The sequence below is a fragment of the Lepidochelys kempii genome, chromosome 24 (genome assembly GCF_965140285.1).
Source record: "Lepidochelys kempii isolate rLepKem1 chromosome 24, rLepKem1.hap1, whole genome shotgun sequence".
Taxonomy (NCBI): domain Eukaryota; kingdom Metazoa; phylum Chordata; order Testudines; family Cheloniidae; genus Lepidochelys; species Lepidochelys kempii.
The window spans coordinates 13,624,253-13,642,209 of record NC_136403.1 but is presented as its reverse complement, the minus strand read 5'-3'; the positions used below and the strand labels follow the sequence as shown (position 1 = coordinate 13,642,209).

Here is a 17,957-nt window from a genome sequence, read left to right as displayed (position 1 = left end):
GCAGTATCATTGGTGCCCACGTGGAGAAGCAGGAAGGGGTAGCGATCCGAGGGCTTGATGAGTGTCGGCAGTCTCTCCGTCACATCGCGAATCTTAGCCCCTGGCAAGCAGCAGAGTCCCCACATCTGTATCCCAGAGTCCCCACATCATGCGGATCCCCACATCTGTATCCCAGAGTTCAGAGAGGGGAGGAAACCCTGACAGGGCCAAATCACAATTTCCAGTGAATCTGGACACAAACTTTATCCAATTTTGGATTAAAACATCACATTAGATAGAGCTGGCCTGAGAAAGCTAATTCCACTGGCAGAAAGATTTCAATATTTTGAAAATTAGCTTAATTCCAATATGGAATGAAACTCATAAATTACTACATTTTCTATGAAGACGAATGGAGCCCCAGCTCCAGGTCAGTCCGCCCGGCAGGCTGCCGAGGAGCTGGTGACAGGAAAAAGAGACAGGTTTTGAAATTGGCCTTGTTTCCATCAGATCTCCTTGGAAAAGGAACAATCTTCTCAAACCCCTTTTGATGTTGATGAATTGGAAAATACTAGTGAAAAACTATATCAGAGTAGAGCTCCGTAGATAAGTGACAGACCTGTGCACTCGATTGTGACCTTTGCCCTTTCTTTCTCACTGCAAAGGTGAATAACACCAGGGCCCACTTACCCATCTCCCTGAACAATGGGACCCTTCGGCTCTATCAGAGCGGCACCTCCCTCGTCCTCCGCACCGACTTCAACCTCAGCATGTCCTATGACTGGAACAACCACCTGAGGGTCACCGTCCCTAATGACTTCTACAACAGCCTTTGCGGCCTGTGTGGCAACTATAATGGGGACCCCTCCGATGACTTCGAGACCCCAGAGGGGGACCTGGCTCCCAGTGTCGCCGCCCTGGGGAAAAGCTGGGCAGTGGAAGATGAGGATCAGTTTTGCTGGCACGATTGCATTGGAGGTTGCAGGCCCTGTGCCACCAGCATAGCCAGAAAGTACAAGGAAGAGGCCTCATGTGGCCTGATAACCAAGGTCTCAGATGGGCCCTTCAGCCAGTGCCACACCAAGGTGGATCCTACACTCTACTTGGACAACTGCGTGTACGATCTGTGCCACAGCGACGGCTACAGGAAGGCCCTGTGTGAGGCCCTGAAGGCCTACGCGGATGCCTGCCAGCTGGAGGGGGTCAGGATTGGGGAATGGAGACAGCTGGCCAGATGCCGTGAGTATGCCAGGATTTGTATGCCAAGGTCTATGGTCTGCTGGTTAGACCGGGAAGCCTGGGTTCTCATCACTCTTGAGTTCTAGCCCTGGTGTTGGGAGGGGGCGTGATCGAGTGGTTTGGGATTGAGCAGTGATTGGGAAATCAGGACTCTGGGTTCTGTTGTACCCACAGTACTTGTTTGTCCTTGGAATTGCTAAGGTGCCTGTCACTTGGAGTATCTAACGTCCACTGATTACACATGGGAGCGGTGGTAAAATGGTGACAGTTTAAGTCACTGATAAAATCATAGATTCTAAGGCAGTGGTTCTCAACCTATTTCCCATTCTGGGCCGCATATGCAGCTCTCTAGGTGTTATATGTGCTGCATCCACACACTATATATACTACCTGTATGGCTCAGAGGATGTCACATGGGCCACAGAGACCTGTGGACCTTGAGTTGAGAACCACTGCTCTAAGGTCCGAAGGGGCCATCATGTTAATCTAGTCTGACCTCTTGCACGTTGCAGCCCACAGAACCTCGCCCACCCACTCCTGTAACCGACCCCTAACCTCTGGCTGAGTTACTGATGTCCTCAAAACTCCACTATTAACCTTCCTCCAGCCTGACAATTCACTTTTCAGTATGGCCTGTTGTAGTCTCTCCTTTAACCAGTTGCTTATCCACCTTAGAATTCTCATATTAATCCCCATCTTCTCCAATTTAAGTAATAATTTCCCATGTGGACCTGTATCAAATGCCTTACTGAAATTCAGGTACGTAAGATCTACTGCATTTCCTTTATCTAAAAAATCAGTTATCTCCTCAAAGAAGGAGATCAGGTTGGTGGGGCAGGATCTACATTTTGTAAAACCATGTATTTATCCCAATTACCATTTACCTCTGTTTCCTTAACTGCTTTCTCTTTCAAAGACCTGCATACAACTGAGGTCAAACTAACAGGCCTGTAGTTTCCTGGATCACTTTTCTCCCTTTCTTAAAAATAGGACCAATATTAGAAATTCTCCCCCAAGTTTACAGATTCATTAAAAATCCTTGCTATTGGGCTTGCAATTTCATGTGCCAGTTGCCTTAATATTCTTGGATGGAGATTATCCAGGCCCCATGATTTAGTCCCATTAAGCTTTTTGAGTTTGATTTCTACCTCAGATACCATAATTTCTAGTTCCATATACTTGTTCACATTAGCTAGCCTGCCACTACCCCTAAACTCGTCATTACTCTTACTAAAAACTGAGGCAAAGTATTCTTTTAGGTGTTGGGCCATACCTGGATTATCTTTAATCTCCACCCCATCCTCAGTGCTTAGTGGTCCCACTTTTGTGTCCAACTTTGGGCCCCCAGTACAGACAGGATGTGGACAAATTGGAGAGAGTCCAGCAGAGGGCAATGAAAATGATCAGGGAGCTGGGGCACATGACTTACGAGGAGAGGCTGAGGGAACTGAGCTTGTTTAGTCTGCAGAAGAGAACAGTGCGGGGGGGATTTGATAGCAGCCTTTAACTACCTGAAGGGGGGTTCTAAAAAGGACGGAGCTCGGCTGTTCTCGGTGGTGGCAGATGACAGAACAGGGAGCAATGGTCTCAAGTTGCAGTGCGGGAGGTCTAGGTTGGATATTAGTAAAAGAAAAGTACCAGATTTAAGATGGATTTCATTATCAGGTGACATGGTCACAAGTCACTGTAAGACCCCTAGTACCCATTCCCCATGGGCTGGCTCACAGGTACACAAGAAGGCTTTCAAGTAACTAAATCCATTTACAACTGATTGTTTCTGGAATACCCTTAATGGCCTCCACTTAATATGTTTACCTCAGTGATACAAGTTTATATTTTATTCTCCTAACTCCAGATCTAGAAATAATACAGGCAAACAATTAGGATGAACACACTTAGTAGATTACAAGCTTACATTACAACCTAATGACACCATACAAGGGGCATTTAGCATACAGCCTATTCCAGATATGTCATATTCTTAAGCACACTTCCACAAAGCATATGGAGTGCAACGTCACAGTGTTTATTTAATTAAACACATTAAAGAGGTATCTATCCAGTATCCACTCTTCTTAAAAATGGACCTGACCCTGCAAGGTGCTAAGCACCTCCTGCAACGTGCTGAGCACCCTCTGTTCCTGTTGAGGTCACCAGAATTCAAGGGCTCTCGTAGCCCCACAAGATGCATCCCCCTCTGTCTATTTTAAATACTGTTTTTGCTTGGAGAGAATTTGCTGCTAAATCTGTGGGTCCTTCACTCCCCAGCCATGGCGTGCCCCCTGGAGAACAGCCAGTACCAGCTCTGTGGAACAGCCTGCCCAGCCACGTGTGTGGATCAGTCAGCCCCTAGCAGCTGCCAAGACCCCTGCGTGGAAAGCTGCCAGTGCAAGGACGATTTTGTGCTGAGCCAGGGCAAATGCATCCCCAAGAGCAGCTGTGGGTGCCAGTTTGAGGGGCGTCCCTATGTCCCCAATGTGAGTTTCTGGGTCGATGAGGTATGTGGGACACGGTGCATGTGCGATGCAGCCACTAGACAGGTCGAATGCGCGGCTGCTACGTGCAAACACTCGGAGAGGTGCGGGCTAGTGAACGGCGTACGAGGCTGTTACCCCTCCAGCTATGCCACCTGCTCCGTGACAAGGAATCTGCACTACACCACCTTTGATGGACAGAGATACGACTTCCAAGGCACCTGCCGCTACCAGCTCACGGCCCTGTGCAAGAAGGCGGAGGGACTGGTGGACTTTGAGTTCTACTTCCAGGAGAACAATACCGCTCCTCTACAGATCAAGGTTTATCAGACCAACCTCAGGATCAGCAATCAATTCCCTGGGAAAGTCCTGGTGAGTGAATTATCTCTAGTCTCTCTAAAACATTTCTAGAAAGTCACCTGTGGCATCAACACAGGTTACAGACAGTGCATGGAAGGACTGTGAAATATAGACTGAATGGGAACTGGATTCTTCTACGAACAGGGAGCCGATGGAGATATTTAAGGATCGGGGTGCTGCCATTTCACTTGAGATGGGTCAGAAAGTGTCAGTAGCATCCAGTGTTTGTGGGAACCTGGGGAGCTGGGGCTCAGGTAGCACAGAGAGGAGGGAACTGCAATAGCCAAAGCCAGAGGTAATGAAAGTCTGGTTGGAGGATCCTGCCCAGTCTGGAGAGCTGAGATTCAGGCAGGTTGTAGGGAAGGGAGCAAGGCAGACTGGACAAAGAGTTAAACAGAGGTGGATTTTTATTAAAGTTATGGGCTGCAGCTCTGTTCTGGAGTGAGAGGTTCCACCATGAGCGAGCGATGTTTCATATACTGAATGATTTGCACTTACAGATGAACGGTTTCCTGATTAACCTTCCCTTCAACCTCATTGATAAGAAAATCACTTTGTATAGAAAGGGCTGGGCCACAGTGATCCAGACAGACTTTGGTCTCACCGTTACCTATGCCGGGTGGTCAGGACGCATCACGGTCACTCTGCCAGTCACCTACACGGGAGCCATGTGTGGTCTGTGTGGCAACTTCAACAGGGACAGGGAGGACGACTTGCTCATGAGGGATGGCACGCTGGCACCAAGCCCAGTCAGCTTTGGCCAGAGTTGGAAGGTGGGCGACCTCTCAGGATGCTCTGCAGTAACGATACCCCCATGTGCAAGTGTAGAGGCTATTGAAAAACAACAACAAGGTAGCAGAGGACAGTGTGGGCTCATCCTAGACAAGAATGGCCCCTTCAGAGGATGTCACAGCGAAGTGGACCCCCATGGATTCTTCGTAGACTGCGTGTACGGCTATTGCGTCCTCAGTGGGCGGGAGAGTAAGGTCTGCCAGGCAGTTGCTGGCTATTCCGAGGCATGTCAGGAAGCTGGAGCTATGGTGCATCCCTGGAGGACGACAAAGTTCTGCTGTGAGTTGCCTCTGTCCACTACTGATTGCCCCATGGGGCTTGTTAGTTTTTGTTGGCTGGTAGTTGTTGATCTAAATGCTCAGCTTATCCTGTTCTGCAGAATGTTTAAGTGACAAAGAAGCCCTCTCTCCAAACGATGGGTACAGTCATAGGAGCCGCCCCCTCACCATGCCCTATCAATGTGCTGCACCCCAGGCCAGAGAGGCACTGTTTGGGGATGTAATAGTCCATCCAGTCCGTGGCTTCCCTGCTGAGACTGGAAATAATCAGAGCTGGGAGTCAGTGGAGTCTTCGTAATTGAGATGTCGGTCCATTAGGAACTGGTGTGGGAAGCCACCAACTCATCTCCCATAAGCCATCATCTGGGAAGGAGTTTTAGGCACTAGTGCCCTGGACTCAAAGCAAAAAGCTAGTGGTGAAAGCTCTACAGAACAATTCCAGGCCCATGAGCCCTCCACTCCCTACACCCTGATCTTGGACCAGATTAGAAGCCTAACCCTTGGAGAGAGATTGTCTATATCCCATTACCTGGTGTCTCTGGGGCACCCAATCCCCAGACCTGGGACCGAATTAGAGAGGTTGCCCTTTTATTGATTAACCAAATTAAGGAAATAGAAAATTAGGCGCTTGAATGAAATTGCATGTTCTGTGATGGTTCATTGCGCATATTGCTTAGGCACGATGTGACCTAACTCTTTGTTCTAATTACAGCTCCGTCCTGTCCCCCGAACAGTCACTACGAATTCTGCAGCAGCAGCTGCGATCTGACATGCAGCAACCTCTATGCCCCGGTGCAATGCACGACCCAGTGTAAGGAAGGCTGCGTGTGTGACGAGGGCTTTGTTCTCAGTGGTGACCACTGCGTCCCCTTTTCCCAGTGCGGATGCCTCCACAGGGGACTTTACTACCAGGCCGGGGAGACCTTCCACCCGAGCGTTTCATGCGAGGAGCAGTGCGTGTGTCAGGCTGGTGGGGAGGTTGTGTGTAAGGCATTCTCCTGCGGTTCTGGTGAGGAATGCGGGGTCGTGGACGGCATCCAGAAATGTCACCCATTTGGATCTGTGACCTGTTCTGCCTTTGGCCATCCCCACTACCTCTCTTTCGACGGGGTCCCCTTTGACTTCCAAGGCACCTGCACCTACATCCTGGCCAAGACCTGCACTGATGCTAGTCACCTTACACCATTCACTATCAGTGTGGAGAAAGAAGACTGGGTCACCAGGAATGTGTCCATGGCCAAGCTGGTGTCCATCCAGGTGTATGGGATCACACTCACCCTGCTGCAAAGCAAACAGGGGCTCATCATGGTAAGTCCTTCTCCAGATCCTCATTTAGATCATTTTTTATTCCTTTTGACCAGGAGAGATTCTCTTCTGTTCTATACTAGTTTGTCCCCTCATGGCCAGAGGTCACTCTACAGGTGAACTGCCTCAATTTACCCTCTTGGGCCTCTGAATGTATCTTACAAATTCTAATAATAGCAGCCCTCCTAGGGGTCTGGTTTGTTAAATTAACACACATTATGAATAAAGTTTTCACATCCACCCATTTACCTCTTTATCTGGTCACTCCTAGGCTTTTCCTGCCTGTCTTCTCACTTCCCAAGTTGCAGGTTTGCCTGCTGGAGCGTACTGGTCTGTAGCAGCCTCTGCACTCTCTTCTGTTTTCCCTGAGAACTCTTTGTGCTGGACCATCAGCCTGGCTTCCACCATCTGCTCTTATAGGGGACTCATGTGATTGGTGCTCAGGTGTTAAACACCACCCCTGAGTACCTCTAAGAGGCAATACTTCCCCTCTGTCAAATAAAAAGGGAAAAGGACCCAGCATGAATTTGGAAAACACACAAGCACGATTTGAAAGCATGTGACCATGAGCAAACACCCAACCCAAAGTACACTGGGCAGTGCATTTTGCCTCCCTTTTTCACCTTTTAGTGTTTAAGTAAGACAACAAATGTTCCTTTTTTAACACATCACGCCCCTGTCCTCCACTGTGTCTCACTCACAGTTGCTGTCCTTGGTCAGTGAAGACCCAGAGTTCAGAGGTGTGTTCACATGAGTGCACCTCCCACCCCCAGGGGGGAAGTGTCCATCAATACCTCTACTGCTGCAGCCGCGGAGGCTCACAGTTGCTGCCATTCACTCTGCCACCACTGGCTGCTATGCCATCAGCCGCTGCCCCGCTGGTTACTCTGCCACCCCGCTGCCACTGCACCCTGCTCCCTGCTGCCGTCGCACATTCTGAGGTCCCACCGCTTGAGCCAGCTCTCAGTGATTCCGGAGGGTACCAGGGAACCTCACTGCTCGGGCAGGATGTACAGCCTCTTACACTGCACCCCTGTCTGACGCACCGGCGCCAGATTTTCAAAGTGCCCCAGGCTCCACCCCCACTCCACCTGTTCCCCAAGGCCCCCCCACCCCACCTCTTCCCACCCAGTTCCACTCCCTCCCCCCAGCATTCTGCATCCTCGCTCCTCCCTCCCAGCCTCCTGCAGAACACACAACAGCTGTTCGCGGCGGGTGGGTGGTGCGGGGAGAGAGGGGGAGGCACTGATCTGTGGGGCCTACCAATGGAAGGGAGGCAGTGGGAGAGGGAGGGAATTTGGCTGCCAGTGGGTGCTAAGCACCCACCATTTTTTCCCCATGGGCACTCCAGCCTCGGAGCACCCACGGAGTCGGCACCTATGGTCCCACACCAGATCTAAGGCTCAGCGTCTGGTTACCAGTGATTTCAGCTCTAGAGATGATTGAACAATACAGCGGAGAGTCAAATGCTGTCTAGGACTCTCACCGTTCTTTCACTGGGATCTGACCTCTCTACCCCCTGCTTAGCAAATGAGCTTCAGTTTAGGGGAAACTCCTCAATCAGTCAGGCCTGGGTAAGTACCGTTCTGCTCATACAATCAGGATAACCTGATAATCATTACCCCTCCACTCAAATTTAAAAATATTATTAAAGCAGATGTTAAAAAAATTATATAATACACAGGTTAAGAAAAGAGTGTCTGTACAAGTGATTTGTAACCCAACACCAGCCAAAATTGAGCACTTGGGCAAAGCAGCCCCCTCTACTGAATACCTAGACGGAGTAGGTGTGTTTATGCAAATACCATGTGTTCCTGGAGTCCTTTCCCAAAGCTCATTCAGACCCTGCTTACACATGGTTTTCATCCCTGAAGTGTAGCTGATCTTTTAGATACCCTGGGCTCAGGCCATTGAGTACCTTGAAGATAAGGACAGAGAACTTCAGCACTCTCTGGAAAGCCAGCGTAGGGACAGGTTTGATGTCTTCACAGCAGCTGGTGTTGCTGAGGAGATGTGTTGCAGAGGAGTGTACCAGCAGAAGTTTTCTAAGTGCCAAGGGCTTCATGTCTGGTTATATCCCACTGCTGTAATCCTGTCAAGAGTTGACAAAAGCATGAGTAACTGACGACAAGTCATCATCCAGGTGGATGGGACTGAGTATCATAGCCGACAGGAGATGGTGGAGAGCATTACTCATGGATGCTACTATGTGAGAGCTTCTTGTGGGCACAGGGAGCATCCTCCAGCTCAGCTCCATCTTCTCTGCTTCCATTCCTGGTTCATAACTCATGGGTTTTTAGGGGAGGGAGGACCTGGACAAGAAGTAGGAGATAGTTCTGAGTGTAGGTGTGGGCATAAAGCAGAGCTGCAGGCCAAATGTGGGTGAAGGAGATGGGGATGGTAAAGAGAGAGGATCAGGGAGGAGGTGGGTGGTTAGCAAAAGGGGAGCAAAGAGGTAGGCTGGGTGACGAGCTTGGAACATATGGACAAGAAGTTTCCCCTTGAAGATTTGTCTCCATTTTTTCTAACCTGGGTATTGACTTTGAACTTGAACTCTCCTTCTCCTCCTAAACCTCCTCTTGCTGCAAATCTGCCAGTTGGCAATGGCATCATTATCCTTCTCTGCCACTGTTTGTACCCAGCCTGTGCTGAAACCCTTCCTCGGGCCTCCATCTCCTCTCCCCTTGACTCTGTGGGTCTCATCAGCGCAGCAGGATGGGAACAGATCGGTGGGGAGTGATTCGAGTGGGAATAGTGGTGCTGATGATCTCTGAGGACCTAACAAAAATCACATTACACTTGCACAAGGGGAACAACTGAGATGCGGTGAAGTCAGCTCCCAAACAGGTGCAGACGAAGAGCCGGGTAAGGAAATGGAGGGAGTGGGGAAGAGAAAGGATCAGGAATGAGGTGAGGGGCAGAGAGAGATGTGGGCCAGCGTGATCATGTGATACAGTGATCAGGGCTTTTACTGCCTAATTTATTGCAGGCCTGGAACCAGATTCTGATCTCAGTGGCACTGGCGTAAATCTGGCGTAAATTTATTCTAAAGTGAGATCTGGAGTCATACTGGATTTACGCTACAAGTGTCAGTGAGAACAGAATGTCAAAACTCACTGCCCATAACCCAAACCTTACAGTATCCACTCCCCACAGCTCACACAAGATGCTCTGTCTCTCCCAGGTGGACGGGGTGTCCCACAACCTGCCTGTGATTGTGGCCGATGGGCGGCTCCGGGCATATCAGCATGGCGGGAACGTACTGGTGCAAACTGACTTTGGCCTCACTGTGAGCTACGACCTGGTTTACCAGGCCAGAGTCACAGTCCCGGGGAGCTACCATGGCCGGATGTGCGGCCTGTGTGGGAACTACAAAGGGCAGCATGATGATGAGTTCCTGCTCCCTGATGGCAGGGTGGCCCCTGACACTGCATCCTTCGGGTCTGCCTGGGAAGTTCAGATCCCAGAGGCATCCTGTACAGACAACTGTGCTGGGAACAGCTGTCCGGTCTGTGAGGAGGAGAGGAAAGATGTCTTCAAAGAGCACAACTGCGGGCTGCTCACAGCCCCTGACGGCCCCTTCACCGCCTGCCACGGCACGGTCAGCCCCAGCGTGTATTTCAGCAACTGCCTGTATGATGTGTGCCTGGGCAACGGGGACTCCCAGGTCCTGTGCCAGAGCATTCACAGCTACGTGACGGCCTGCCAAGAGGCCAAGGTCATCATCCAGCCGTGGAGGAGCGCCTCCTTCTGCCGTAAGTGCCGTGATGCTGATGGAGCTCTGGGACACACTGGGGACAGTCATAATTTCAAGGCACCTCATTCCAAACCTCTGGGTTTCTTCAGAAATTCTTCTGGATGGAAACCAACCTTAAATAAGTGTCCTTGTCCTCTCCTCCCAGCCCAGCTCTCCTCCCCTTCATGTCTCTGTACCTCTGGTTCATGGTGTGAGATCTTTCCTGCCCTAAATTAATTCTCTCTCTATTTAAGCTCTGACCTGCCCAGCCAACAGCCACTACGAGGTCTGTGCCGACCTCTGCACCACCACCTGCTCTGGAGACATCATGGACTGCCCGGAGACCTGTGCTGAAGGCTGCCAGTGTGACGACGGCTTCTTCTTCGACGGCCAGGGCTGTGTGACTCTGCAGAGCTGTGGGTGCTTCGAGCGTGGGAGATACTACAAGGTACCGCCACATCTTAATCCCTACACTAGCCAGGAATAGGGTTAGCTATAGTGGATCAGAGCTTTGGCCCATCTGCCTTGGCATCCCCACTCTGCTAGTACTCAATGCCCAAAGATCCAAGAAAGGCAAGATTATTTAATTCCCTTTGTCCGTTGTAGGGAAACTGTGGCACAGAGAGGGGCAGTGACTTGCTCACGGACCCATAGTGAGTCAGGAGCAGATGGGAGGTTAAAACCTAGATGCTATTTCTGGCCCTTGGCCCAGTGCTGAGCCCACAAGACAGCCTTTCTCTTTAACATTAAGAGCAAATAATAGAACAGATGTTTTCACACACATCCCCCCACATTTCTGGGCTAAGCACTGACAGAAATGATTATAAATAATCTTTTCCCCATTACATTGTGTTATTTCCCCTTTTCCAAACATCCCCTCAGCCCAGAGAGATCATCCTGACGAACAAGTGCCAGCAGAGCTGCACCTGCGCTCCTGCCCGAGGGGTGACCTGCAAAGCCCACAACTGCACCAGAGAAGAAACCTGCCAGATCAGAGCCGGTATCATGGGCTGCATCAGCAAAGGTGAAGGAGAGTCACTGATTGACATATGCCCCAAGGGGTTACTGTGGGTGGAATAACTGAGGTAGGGATGGGAGAAACCAGTTTACCACAGATTATTTATTAAGCTTATTTTTTCTCAAGAAATACCCTTCTGCTAACTAACCAGCCTGATCCTGCTTAGCTAATCATAGACAGAGATAGCTAGTTTGCAATTCAGCAAGAAGTATGATTGTTACAGAGGTTCCCAGGGTGCAACCTGGACTGTGGGACTGCTGAGCCCTCTGTCCAACCTGGGGTATCCCTCTCGCTGTGTTGCTGTTAGCAAGCTACAAACCTCTGGCGGGTACTACACTTACACAGACATCCACAGGCCGGGGCACATCTAACCGAGTTACATAAATGCTTCTCCTAGCCATTCATGAACCAGCAATAGGGAGGCTCCAGCCTATTCCCCCCAGATCCCCAGAACTGTGCCATCTTGCCTTGGTCAGAAGCCTGACCAGTGTAAGTTCATTACCCTGTCTGCCCCTCCTTCGCTGTGGAGAGGACACACACTAGCCTTTATAAACTGAGCTGGTGGACTTCAGAGTGAAGCAGCATAAGAACTGAATTGTGGGGAGTTAGGAGGGGAGGGATATCTCTGAGATGAACTTTTCCTCCCACGGGAGTCACAGGCGCTTAGCACCTCTTAGCGTTTGACCATTAGCACCTGCAGCTCTCATTGATTTATGGACTGAATTCCCTCTCCCAATGGATCACTGGGAGTTAGCCAATGACAGGGGTGCTGGAACAGTTTTTACAGTGGGATGCTGAGAGCCATTGAACCAAACTAAACGTTACATACACTGGAATCCACTTCAAGCCAGGAGGTGCAGCAGCACCCCCAGCGCTCCTAGTTCCAGCACCTATGGCTAATGACTTCCGTGCCATAGCAATGCGTTATTGAGGGTGTTCAGCACTTTGCTGGATCAGAGCCATAGGCATTTGTGCATATGCATAACTTTAAGCATGTGTGTAGCCTCATTGATTTCAACTGAACTAACTTGATTAAGTGTTTCGATAGAGTGGAACCAGAGCTTCCAGCAAATCAAGTGCCATTGAGTATCCCGGGTTTCCCAATTTCTCAATGTCCTCTGGCTAGTGTGACAAAGTTCCTCCTCTACCTTGGTGGGTCTTGTGCTTATTGGCGGATTTGCTCACCTTGGAGCTTCACGGCAGTCCTTAGTTTGGCCGTTTTCGTGAACCCACAGTCCAGGTCAACTCTTCCTGTGTCTGACCAGGAGCTGGGAGGTTTGGGGGAACCCGGGCCCATCCTCTACTCTGGGTTCCAGCCCAGGGCCCTGTGGAATGCAGCTGTCCAGAGTGCCTCCTGGAACAGCTGTGTGATAGCTACAACTCCCTGGGCTACTTCCCCACGGCCTGCTCCCAACACCTTCTTTATCCTCACCTTCCTTCAGGTGTCTGATAATGCTTGTACTCCTCAGACCTCCAACACTATGCATTCTCACTCTCAGCTCCTAGCTCCTCTTGCTCCCAGCTCCTTATACAAACTGAAGTGAGCTCCTGTTTAAACCCAGGTGGCCTGATTAGCCTGCCTTAATTGATTCTAGCAGCTTCTTGATTGGCTGCAGGTGTTCTAATCAGCCTGTCTGTCTTAATTGTCTCCAGAAGGTTCCTGATTGTTCTGGAACCTTCCCTGTTACCTTACCCAGGGAAAAGGGACCTACTTAACCTGGGGCTAATATATCTGCCTTCTATTACTCTCCTGTAGCCATCTGGCCCAACCCTGTCACACTAGCTCAGCTGGTTCTGCATGAATGCTGTGCCCATGACGGGGCTGGATCTCCCAGCCTAGACACTGGACTTGAGTTCCCTACCCTGTTGATATGACTGGCTTTTCTCCTTTCAGATCCCTGCAAAGCCTTGAAATGCCGGATCAAGGAGACATGCAAAATTGAAGATGGCCAAGAGGCATGTGTTCCTGACTATGCTGGAATCTGCCTGGGCTCAGGGGATGCACAGTACCAAACTTTTGATGGCCTGAAGTTTGACTTGCAGGACACCTGCAAGTACACCATCGCAAAGTACTGTGGCAGCGACCCTACCCTGGAGCCCTTCACCATTGATGAGAAGAACAACAATAGGGGGAACCAGGATATATCCTTTTGGCAGGTGACCAATGTCTACGTCTATGGGTACAACATCTCCATCTATAAGAGGGAAGTTGGCAAAGTCCGGGTGAGTTTCCCAGCTCAGGGCTCTGTGCCTTTTCTACTTATAACAAACAGATTTTTTTTGTCATGTATCAGTGGGTAGCTGTGTTAGTCTGTATCCACAAAAGCAATGAGGAGTGTAGTGTCTCTCACACAAATGGAATCCTAGATACAGGCGACATAAGCTGAAAATATCATATGGGCAATATAAGTACATAAATTACAGGGCAGATTGGAAGAGGCCCTTGAGGTTTTTCGCCTTCCTCTGTAGCATGGGGCATGGATCACTTGCTGGAGGATTCTCTGCTCCTTGAAGTCTTTAAACTACGATTTGAGGACTTCAATAGCACAGATATAGGTGTGAGGGGTTTTTTTGTAGGAATGGTGGGTGAAATTCTGTGGCCTGCATTGTGCAGGAGGTCAGACTAGATGATCATAATGGTCCCTTCTGATCTAAATATCTATGAATCTATAAATGCAACTTGTCTTGTGTTTTTAACATGGTTGTGATAGATAGATAGATAGATAGATAGATAGATAGATAGATAGATAGATAGATAGATAGATAGAAACTGGTAGATAGCATAGCTAGATAAATACTGTGTTTAATCAGGGAAAGTCACATTGATTTCAGTGATTCTTTTACATGCCAATGGTTAAAGTGACAATGATTTACAGCTGAAAAGAGTGGCGAGGTGACAGTTGCAATAAGAACAACTGAGGATGAAAGAGCAATAATACCTATCATACCTCCCCCGTCCTCTCTGTCTCTAGCTGAACAGTGTGATCACCAGTCTCCCAGTGACGCTGAAAGACGGTAAAATCAGACTGTACCAGAAAGACCTCAGCACCGTCCTGCAGACGGATTTTGGCCTCCAGATCACATATGACAAAAATTGGTATGTAGTGATCACCCTCCCCAGCAGCTATTATGGGGCCACGTGCGGCCTATGTGGAAACTTCAACCAGAATCCAGAAGACGACATGACATCATCCAATGGCACCAGAGTCTCCTCCATCGTAGGCTGGGCTGCCAGTTGGAAAGTCCAAGACCGGGATCCCATTTGCTGGGATTATTGCCAAGACAACACTTGTCCAATGTGTGATGAGAACAAGAGAGATCTGTATGGGGATGACAGTCATTGTGGGGTGATCAGTAAAGCACCGGGAGGGCCCTTCAGAGAGTGTCACTCCAGGGTGAGCGCAGATGACTTCTTTGACAGCTGCGTCTATGACATGTGTCTGAATGAGGGGGACAAGAGCATTCTGTGTGAGGCGCTGGAGGCCTACGCGAATGCCTGCAGGAAGCATGGGGTCACTGTTGATGACTGGAGGACGTCGACCAGTTGTGGTGAGTCTGGAAGCTTGGTTTCTTATTGACCGTGGTAGCAGTAGTCAATCTGTTTATCTTGTTGATGAGCATGGGGATGGAAATATCCAGGATCCCTGGGGTACTGGGGTCAGCACTGACTCTTAGGGTTGAGCTCCCTCTAAGCAGTCATTGGGCCAAGAGCTAACCCGCCTGGCCCTGTTAGTTAATGAGATCTAAAACAATCACCGATTCAGGTGGCTAGGGTACATATACACAGCAGCTGGGAGGCATAATTCTCAGCCCAGGTGGACATTCACGCACTCACTCAGCTTGAGATAGATATCTAAAAATACCAGTGTGGATGCAATGTCACAGGTGACAGTGTAGGCTAGCTGCCTAAGTCTCCTATGTATATATACCCTATAAGTGTGATGTATCTGGCAAGCCGACTGTGACGGGTTGGGTCACAGAGATCCCTTGGGGCTGCCACCTGATGTGCTGAGACTAGCTCTGAGCCCATTTTTCCTGCCAGCTTGGGACTTCAGTACCCTGTCTTGTTGAGCCAGACACGGTAGCCTGCTGCAAACACAGACCCAGGTCTCAAACACATCACCCAAAAGCTGCAGGCTTAGCTGAAAACAGCTTAAGACGCGCTCCTGTCTCTAGCACCCAGACATCCAGTTCCCAGTGGGATCCAAACCCCAAATAAATCCGTTTTACTCTGTATAAAGCATTGCTACACAGCAACGGGGTAAACTCATAAATTGTCCGCCCTCTATAACACTGATAGAGAGAGATGCACAGCTGTTTGCTTCCCCAGGAATTAATTACTTCTCTGGGTTAATGAATAAGCAGAAGTGATTTTATTAAGTACAAAAAGTAGGATTTAAATGGTTCCAAATAATAACAGACAGAACAAAGTAAATTACCTAGCAAAATAAAACAAAAACACGCAAATCTAAGCCGAATACAGTAAGAAACTGAGTGCAGGTAAATCTCACCCTCAGAGATGTTTCAATAAGCTTCTTTCACAGACTAGACTCCTTTCTAAACTTGGCCCAATCCTTTCCCCTGGTACAGTCCTTGTTCCAGTTCAGGTGGTAGCTAAGGGATTTCTCATGACTGCAGCCTCCTTTGTTCTATTCCACCCCCTTATATACCTTTGGCACAAGGCGGAAATCTTTTGTCTATTTGGGTCCCCACCACACCTTGTAAATGGAAAAGCACCAGGTTTAAGATGGATTCCGGTACTAGGTGACATGGTCACATGTCCTGTGAGGGTCGGTCCTGGGGCCGGTTTTGTTCAATATCTTCATAAATGATCTGGAGGATGGTGTGGATTGCACTCTCAGAAAATTTGCGGATGATACTAAACTGGGAGGAGTGGTAGATACGCTGGAGGGGAGGGATAGGATACAGAAGGACCTAGACAAATTGGAGGATTGGGCCAAAAGAAATCTGATGAGGTTCAATAAGGATAAGTGCAGGGTCCTGCACTTAGGACGGAAGAATCCAATGCACCGCTACAGACTAGGGACCGAATGGCTAGGCAGCAGTTCTGCGGAAAAGGACCTAGGGGTGACAGTGGACGAGAAGCTGGATATGAGTCAGCAGTGTGCCCTTGTTGCCAAGAAGGCCAATGGCATTTTGGGATGTATAAGTAGGGGCATAGCGAGCAGATCGAGGGACGTGATCGTTCCCCTCTATTCGACATTGGTGAGGCCTCATCTGGAGTACTGTGTCCAGTTTTGGGCCCCACACTACAAGAAGGATGTGGATAAATTGGAGAGAGTCCAGCGAAGGGCAACAAAAATGATTAGGGGTCTAGAACACATGACTTATGAGGAGAGGCTGAGGGAGCTGGGATTGTTTAGCCTGCAGAAGAGAAGAATGAGGGGGGATTTGATAGCTGCTTTCAACTACCTGAAAGGGGGTTCCAAAGAGGATGGCTCTAGACTGTTCTCAATGGTAGCAGATGACAGAACGAGGAGTAATGGTCTCAAGTTGCAGTGGGGGAGGTTTAGATTGGATACTAGGAAAAACTTTTTCACTAAGAGGGTGGTGAAACACTGGAATGCGTTACCTAGGGAAGTGGTAGAATCTCCTTCCTTAGAGGTTTTTAAGGTCAGGCTTGACAAAGCCCTGGCTGGGATGATTTAACTGGGAATTGGTCCTGCTTCAAGCAGGGGGTTGGACTAGATGACCTTCTGGGGTCCCTTCCAACCCTGATATTCTATGATTCTATGACCCCCCCAAGCCTTCATTCTTCCCGGCCTGACTCACAGGAAGGCTCGCAAGTAAACAGAGCCATCTACAGTTAATTGTCCTAGTTGATGGGAGCCATCAAGATTCTAAACCACTATTAATGGCGTACACTTTACATAACTACAATAGGACCTCAGAGTTATATTCTATATTCCTAGTTTCAGATACAAGAATGATATATTCATACAAATAGGATGACCACACTCAGTAGATTATAAACTTAGTAATGATACCTTACAAGAGACCTTTTGCATGAAGCATATTCCAGTTACATTATATTCACACTCATTAGCATATTTTCATAAAATAATATGGAGTGTAACGTCACATAGAGAATGGTGGAGTTCAGTGTTTCTCAGTGTCCATGGAGCATAGGGGGCTGTGGAACCTTTTTGGTGGTCTTCAGAGTGAAGCAGATATAGACAATTGTGGAGTTAAGAAGGGAGGCAGCTCCATGAGATGTTCTTCTCCGATTGAAATGCATGGGATCTGAAGGTGCTTAAGCCTCTCAGAATTTGACTCTTAGCACCTGCAGCCCTTGCTGACTTATGGACTGAAATCCTATTCCCACTGGACTCAATGGGGATTCGCCAATGAATTCAGTGCCACAGAAACAGCTAATTGAGGGTGCTCAGCATGTTGCTGGATCAGAGACTTAATCATAGAATAGAATAATAGAATATTAGGGTTGGAAGAGACCTCAGGAGGTCATCTAGTCCAATCGCCTGCTCAAAGCAGGACCAACACCAACTAAATCATCCCAGCCAAGGCTTTGTCAATCCAGGCCTTAAAAACCTCTAAGAATGGAGATTACACTGCCTCCCTAGGTAACACATTCCAGTGCTTCACCCATCTCCTAGTGAAAAAGTTTTTCCTAATATCCAACCTAAACCTCCCACACTGCAACTTGAGACCATTGCTCCTTGTTCTGTCATCTGCCACCACTGAGAACAGCATAGCTCCATCCTATTTGGAACCCCCCTTCATGTAGTTGAAGGCTG

At 49.0% G+C, this 17,957-nt stretch overlaps 1 protein-coding gene across 1 annotated transcript in view; it reads left to right on the top strand.

Annotated features, from left to right (window-relative positions):
- Positions 1-391: 391 nt before the first annotated feature.
- LOC144929823 (IgGFc-binding protein-like) overlaps positions 392-17,957 on the top strand; it is a gene marked incomplete at its 3' end in the record, with an annotated part of 48,551 nt that continues 30,985 nt past the window's right edge. Inside the window, exons 1-10 of the mRNA XM_078850395.1 lie at positions 392-409; positions 645-1,218; positions 3,487-4,064; positions 4,553-5,033; positions 5,835-6,430; positions 9,612-10,182; positions 10,418-10,611; positions 11,046-11,187; positions 13,076-13,404; positions 14,154-14,730. Of these exons, the coding sequence (XP_078706521.1) occupies positions 392-409; positions 645-1,218; positions 3,487-4,064; positions 4,553-5,033; positions 5,835-6,430; positions 9,612-10,182; positions 10,418-10,611; positions 11,046-11,187; positions 13,076-13,404; positions 14,154-14,730 (4,060 nt within the window). The remainder of the gene's footprint in view (positions 410-644; positions 1,219-3,486; positions 4,065-4,552; positions 5,034-5,834; positions 6,431-9,611; positions 10,183-10,417; positions 10,612-11,045; positions 11,188-13,075; positions 13,405-14,153; positions 14,731-17,957) is intronic.